At 49.0% G+C, this 7,288-nt stretch overlaps 1 protein-coding gene across 1 annotated transcript in view; it reads right to left on the bottom strand.

Moving 5' to 3' along the window:
• Positions 1-2,884, bottom strand: part of BRF2 (BRF2, RNA polymerase III transcription initiation factor 50 kDa subunit) — a 5,435-nt gene extending 2,551 nt beyond the window's left edge. The window contains exons 1-3 of the mRNA XM_011960713.1: positions 2,607-2,884; positions 1,582-1,641; positions 496-817 (exon numbers count right to left, since the gene is read on the bottom strand). Coding sequence (XP_011816103.1) covers positions 496-817; positions 1,582-1,641; positions 2,607-2,760 — 536 coding nt within the window. The 5' untranslated portion in view covers positions 2,761-2,884. The remainder of the gene's footprint in view (positions 1-495; positions 818-1,581; positions 1,642-2,606) is intronic.
• Between the last annotated feature and the right edge of the window lie 4,404 nt (positions 2,885-7,288).

The raw sequence follows: 7,288 nt of genomic DNA, 5'->3' as shown, positions 1-7,288 counted from the left end.
CAGCCCTGTGCCAAGGCTCAGACCTATTTTCCCCACGTCATTAGGTTGCTGTGAGGGCAAAGGGGTTTGACAATTATAGCATTCTTTGGCAGGGTGCAGTGGCTCACGCTTGTAATCCCAGCACTTCGGGAGGCTGAGATGGGTGGATCGTGAGGTCAGGACTTTGAGATCAGCCTGGCCAACATGGTGAAACCCTGTCTCTACTAAAAAAGCAAAAAAAAAAAAAAAGAAAGAAAGAAAAATTAGCCGGGCATGGTGGCAGGCACCTGTAATCCCAGCTACTCTGGAGGCTGAGGTAGGAGAATAGCTTGAACCCAGGAGGTGGAGGTTGCAGGGAGCTGAGATCACACCACTGCACTCTAGCCTGGGTGACAAGAGTAAGACTCCATTTCAAGAAAAAAAACAAACAAAAAAAAAAGAGATGGCCAAAGGTCAAAGGATTCAGGTCTAAGGACCCATTCCATCCCATCCTACTGTCTCCCACCAGGAAGGTACCTGCTGCAATAGGTCTTCACCAGTTCTGCCAAGCACAGAGATGGCACATCCAGTCCCAGGAGCTTTACTATCTGCAGGTAAATGCTAGAAAACACATCCAAATCTGCATACAACAGCGTGCAGATGGCTCCCATTGTTAGGGGCCAGTTATGTTGTCGGCAGGTGATTAAGACGCAGCACCCAACCAACACCTCCTTCTTTTGCAGCCTGGCCGCTCGGATGCCAGAGTGCCGGTATGCCTGTTGGTAGTAGGCAACCGCGGTGTCCTCAAATGTTGGTGGCAACTGCAGAACTCGACAAAGGTCTCTCACGCGACGGAGACCTAGGAAAAACCCACAGCAAGAGTTAGAGGGGTCAAAGGAGCTATCATGCACCTCCTAGAAAATTCTGCTAGGACTTATTTAGATCTGCTAAACTTGCCTCAGATATCAGACGCACAAAATATGTACCTTTCTGCATAGACAGGAGTGACACTTGAGATAACAAGTGTGCACCACCAGGCCCAACTAATTTTTGTACTTTTAGTAGAGACGGGGTTTCACCATGTTGGCCAGGCTGGTCTTGAACTCCTGACCTCAAGTGATCTGCCTGTCTCAGCCTCCCAAAGTCTGGGATTACAGGTGTCAGCCACCATCCCCATTTTAAATTCCTAATGACCATTCTCTTCTACTCTACCTCACACCAGCAATGCTGAAAATAGGAAAAGTGAAAAGCTGCCACCAGGATAGTTTTCTTTTTTTAATTATTATTTTTTTGAGACAGAGTGTCACTTTGTCACCCAGGCTATGGTGCAGTGGCACAATCTCGGCTCACTGCAACCTCTACCTCCCAGGTCCAAGTGATTCTCCTGCCTCAGCCTCCCAAGTAGCTGGGACTACAGGTACGAGCCACCATGCCCGGCTAATTTTTGTATTTTTAGTAGAGATGGCGTTTCGCTATGTTTGCCAGGCTGGTCTCGAACTCCTGACCTCAGGTGATCCACCTGTCTTGGCCTCCCAAAGTGCTGAGATTACAGGCGTGAGCCACAGCACCCAGCCTAGGATAGTTTTCTTTAAAGCCACTGTGTTGTAAAAAGTCAATTCTCACCTCGTTGCTGGCTGCGACTAACTTGTTCATTTTCCCCTGTGCTTCGGGAATATGTTACCTCTGTAAAATAATAAACAACAAATAGTGTGCTTAGCCTTTATGCATCAGACCCCTGCCCTCCCACCACACAAAACCAGGACACAGAATTCAAATCATTGAGCATCTGCTGTTGCACAGTTAGAGGCCCCATCTGATTTTCTGTCTACAAGCGGTTCCGAATACACAGAGACTGGGAAAGGTTAGGACTGCACTAAAGCAGCTCCAAGTGTTCCAAATTTCCAGTCATCCTTCCAGTACATTCCATACAGGCAATTTTTCTAGTAGCAGATTTTTTTTTGTTGTTTAAGGAGTTTCCCTCTATAGCCCAGGCTGGAGTGCAGTGGTGCAATCATAGCTCATGGCAGCCTTCAATTCCCAGGCTCAAGTAGGCCTCCTAACTCAGACTCCTGGGTAGCTGGGATTACGGGTGTATGCCACCACACCTGGCTAATTTTTAATTTTTTTTTTTTTAGGCAAGTGTCTCGTTACGTTGCCCAGGCTAGTCTTGAACTCCTGGGCTCAAGCATTCCTCTCGGCTCTGCCTCCCAAAGCGCTGGGATTACAGGCTGAAGCCACTCCACCCAGACAATGGCTGCAGATTTTGAGGGCTGCACTGGTCAGAAACTTGGAAAGCAAAGCAAAGTAATGTTTTTCCAGTTTGTGCTTAAAACTATTTCAGGGTAATAATACATGCTATAATCATATCGGCAATCTTTCCACAATGACCAGACATAGCAAGATGAGTGGAACTTTCTGTTTCACTTACTCAACATTTATTACCCACACCATCTATGTCCTGTAAGTGCTAGGAAAACACAGATGAATGGCAGCCCCCATCTCCTTCGGCTCCCTCGCTCACTTTAGATCATTTTCTCTCATATTAGGAGTGCGCGTTACAGTTAGGAGTATGGGAGGCAGCGGGGAGACAAAAGGAATCTGATGTTAATCCCTCCACCGCCCCAGGCTGTCCCCAGGGCCACAAGTACCTCGGAGATTGCCCTCGTCGCTGAAGGTAGTGGTAAGGAGCCCCTCGGTGACCACGCAGCCGCAGTCGGAGCACACCAGCTGGCTCTGCGAATAGTGTGAGTCTTCCACCAGCTCCGTGGAGCCGCAGTCAGGGCAGCGGCCTCTGCCTGGCATCTCACAACCGGCCCCAAAGCCGCGGAAGCCTTCGGAGACTCCTGCGTCTGCGACAGCAAGCGTGCGGCAGCAAGAAGTAGGAGGAGACCCTTCAGAGGGTTGCACCCTCGTCTTCCGGCCAGCGCGACGGCGGGATAGGCGGTTCCCTCCGCGGGGAGGCTGAGCGCCACTTCCGGTCCGTTCCTCCGCGGGCTCGGGTAGAAACGTGAGCTAGGAGAGGAGGTTCCTGGTCTGAACTGTAGCTCTCTGGTTTCCCTGCTCTGTGTAGTTAGTTTTTGGGACCCAGACTGGGGCTTGAATTTGAGTAAGTTTCTGCCTACATGGACACGTATAATAGACAGGAGATTGTTGTCACCCCTGAACAACCCTCCTTTTAAAGTCCTAAGGGAATCGCAGGTTGGTAATGAATGTCTGATTTGGCCGTAGAAGAAAGTATATTTTTTAAAGGGAGAGTAGTGGAGAGAGAGCGAGAGCAGGAAACTGTTCTGCTTTCCAGAGCTGCTTTCTAAAGCAGGTACATTCCTTTCTTTACCTCCTGTTTTTCTCAACTGTAAAATGAGGAAGTTGAAATAAAATCCAGAGTGGCAAACCCAAATGCTTTTGGAGGCTAGGCAGGAATGTCTAAAGGAGTTTGGAGTGAACGAATGTGGAGTGATGGAGCTTTTGGCAACCTGGAGGAGTGCAAGCACGCCGATTCAGATGTTTTTTAAAAAAACCTGAGCTAGCTGGGCGTGGTGGCTCACGCCTGTAATCCCAGCACTTTGGTAGGCCGAGGCAGGTGGATCACCTGAGCTCGGGAGTTTGAGACCAGCCTGGGGAACATGGTGAAATCCCGTCTCTACTGAAAATACACAAAAATTAGCTGGGCGTGGTGGTGCACGTCTCTAATCCCAGCTACTCGGGAGGCCGACGCAGGAGAATCGCTTGAACCCAGGAGGCGCACGTTGCAGTGAGCCGAGATCGCGCCACTGCACTCCAGCCTGGGTGTCAGAGCGAGACTCCGTCTCAAACAAAACAAAACAGACCTTTATGAAGTGCCAGTCCCTTCTTTTCCACACCTGGTTTTTAACGCGTGATATCCAAACCTAAAGACACCATCCCCTCCCTAAGAGACTGCTTTCTCAGAGGGTGAGAATCACTACTCCTTTTCAAAGACATCCCATCCATTCCCATGGGGCTTGATCACATTGGAGGGCCAAGGAACACAATAATACCCAAGGGTCCTTTCTCTTCAATTTGAATTACTTTAGTATCATAACAGAAGGGGGCTTCAGCGCATTAATAATGGTGGGCTTTGGCAGTCCAAGCCCCCCACCCTTTTCTAGACCTCCCCACTAGTGTGAGATATAGGATGAGAGTTTATTTCTGGCTGTCTGTTAAATATTAAGATACATTTGCACATGTGCACACGCACACACACACCACTCAGAGACATGCATTAGTTTTAGACAGTGTGGTTGACATTCTTACTTGGACGAAGAAGGTGTCCCTAAAAAGCGACATAAGTTGCCCTGGGAACAGTTCCTTGCATGATCACACAGCAGAGCATCAGACTCCCCTCATCCCCAGTCGTGTGCAGATCTTGAACGTACCTCCACTTTTTTTTTAAGCGTGACTTTACAGAGCCCATCTACCTATAACAGAAGCCTTGAAATTCTGCCTGACCCAACCTGATTGATTGTAAAGTGGAAAAGCAGTTTTATGATCCTGTAGCCAGCCATGGAAGGAGAAAGCTGGTTGTCTTTCCCAGTCACACGTGTGGTGTGTACTTACTGGGAGCCTAGGAGAGCCTGGTCCTCAGGCACACACAGGCTGGGAGGCGGCAGGGTGCAGGCCAGAAGATGGCGCCCTCTCCTAAGATGTGTACGTTTGGGGTTCTGCACTTTCTCAGAAGTCCATTTATTTGGGAAATGTATTTGCCTTGCTCCAGGAAATCTAGACAGACGTGGAAATCATCCTTGGTGCCCTCTCCACTGCTCCCAACTCATCTAAGAGTTACCATTATTCGTGGTAGTCATTATCTTATTTATTTATTTATTTATTTATTTAAGACAGAGTCTCGCTCTGTCACCCAGGCTGGAGTGCAGTGGCACGGTCTCAGCTCACTACAGCCTCTACCTCCCGGGTTCAAGCGACTTCCCTGCCACAGCGTCCCGAGTAGCTGGGACCACATGCACCCACCACCATGCCTGGCTAGTTTTTGTATTTTTAGTAGAGACGGGGTTCACCATGTTGGCCAGGCTGGTCTCAAACTTCAGACCTCAGGTGATCTGCCCACCTCGGCCTCCCAAAGTACTGGGATTACAAGCGTGAGCCACCACGCCTGGCAGTGATTATCTTTTTAACAGATGCCCCGACTGCCCAGGGTGGGCTTGGCCAGAGCAGAAAGCTAGTCATAGGGAGGCCATTGAACAGCAGCCCAGCTGTGGTCCAGATGTGTAATGCTGACGTTGAGGCCAGAGTTCTTTCTAGAGGGTACAGTAGAGGAAGGCACTGAGGAACAGGAGTATCTGGCACCTGAATGAAGTCCTTTGTGCATCCTCCCTCCTTTGGCTGTGTACATTCTAGTTCGTTGTTTGACTTTCTCTTTGGATAGAAGTCTCTGTGGGAACAATCTGGCTTTCTCATCCTTGTGTCCCCAGGAGTACCTCCTAAAGTGAAGGCTGGCATTCAGTAAAGAGGAGTTCAACTCCTGTGAATTCCTGTCCTAGGTGGGCCTGTCCAAAGCACCAAACTGGCCGGGCACGTGGCTCATGACTGTAACCCTAACACCGTGGGAGTCTGATGTGGGAAGATAGCTTGAGGCCGGAGTTCAAGACTGTCCTGGGCAACATAGTGAGACCCCGCCCCCTCGCAAAAAAAAAAAAAAAATAGCAGGGTACAGTGGTGTGTACTTGTAGTCCCAGCTACTCGGGAGGCTAAGGCAGGAGGATCACTTGAGCCCAGGAGTTAAGAGGCTGCCATGAGCTATGATTGCACTACTGCACTCCAGCCTGGGTAACAGAGTGAGACCCTGACTCTTTAAAAAAAAAAAAAAAAGATGAAGAAGAAGGAGCACCACATAGACCCAGTTCCTCCAAAGCAGGCCCATTTCCATCTAGAGCAAGTAACTGCTGAGAGCGGGTTGCTATCCAGGCCTGCCTTCTAGCCTCAGCCTTGGGCTCCTCTCAGCTTAGCTGACGATGCTTTGCAACCCCGACCCAGTTTCACCGAGCCCTGAGTACAGCTCGCACTGTGGCACTGGGCCTGGCAGTCGCCTCAGGCCTTGGAGCCTTTCTGACTGGACTTCCTTCCCACCGCTCTTTAGTGGGCACTTCCCGATGACATAGCCTCAGGGCAGAGCATGGCCAGGGCTTCCCAAATCTCTGTGCCAAGCACCTTTCCTCACTCATATGCAGCTTCCCCTCTGCATAGTTTAGTCTGCCCCTCCCAGCCACTTCTCTCTGGGCTAAGGATTCACATGTTCCATTTCTTGAACTCCTAGGAACAAAGGCATCTGGTAACTCCAGGAAGGTGGTCATAGCACAGACCTGGTGCGCTGCGTAGGCCAGGGCAACCTGACCTGGAACTCCTCTCTGCTGGGAGGCTGAGGCTCATCTGGCCTTATGGAAAGTCCTGAGAGAGGATTGAGTCATATGGCCTCCATTTTCCTTGCCCGCCCCACTCCTCCACAATTCCAAGTGAATGATAGAATGTTACCTTCCTGCCCCTCAAAGTGATCCTAGCCTACGGGTTGGCAAACTTATTCTTCTCTATTTTCTAAAAATATTTTTAATTAAAAAACTGTTGTTGTTTTTTTTTTTTAGAAACAGGATCTCACTATGTTGCCCAGGCTGGTCTCAGACTCCTGGGCTCAGACAGTCCTGCCTCGGCCTCCCGAAATGCTGGATTTACAGGCATGGGGCCACCACACCCAGCCATCAGACTTACCTGGCCATCAGACTTTTTCTATAAAAGGTCAGATAGTAAATATTTTGGGTTTTGCGAACAACAGATACTCTGTTGCAATTACTCAACTCAGCTATTGCAATGTGAAAACAGCCATAGACAGTTACGTAAACAAATGAACAGTCATGGCTGTATTCCAATAAAGCTTCATCTATGGGTGCTGAAATTGAATTTCATATAATTTTTTGTTTTGTTTTAAACCAAAGTTTATTCCGGCCAACTTGCTGCACTGTTTTTTTAATAACAGCTCATAGATCAGAAATGGTCTGTTTTAAACCTTCCTATCCATATCGAACACAATGATGCTGAGGTAAGAGGGGCCCTTTCTTCTTCTTCTTTTTTTTTTTTTTTTGAGACAAGGTCTTGCTCTGTTGTCCAGTCTGGAGTGTAATGGTGCCATCTCAGCTCACTGCAACCTCCATCTCCCGGGTTCAAGCAATTCTCCTGCCTCAGCCTCCTGAGTAGCTGGGACTACAGGTACGAGCCACCACGCCCAGCTAATTTTTGTATTTTTAGTAGAGATGGGGTTTCACCATGTTGGCCAGGCTGGTCTTGAACTCCTGACCTCAAGTGATCTGCC

Source organism: Colobus angolensis, unplaced genomic scaffold, assembly GCF_000951035.1.
Source record: "Colobus angolensis palliatus isolate OR3802 unplaced genomic scaffold, Cang.pa_1.0 Scaffold52, whole genome shotgun sequence".
Classification (NCBI taxonomy): domain Eukaryota; kingdom Metazoa; phylum Chordata; class Mammalia; order Primates; family Cercopithecidae; genus Colobus; species Colobus angolensis.
Note: the sequence above shows the minus strand (reverse complement) of the source record. Positions and strands in the feature narration are given on the sequence as shown.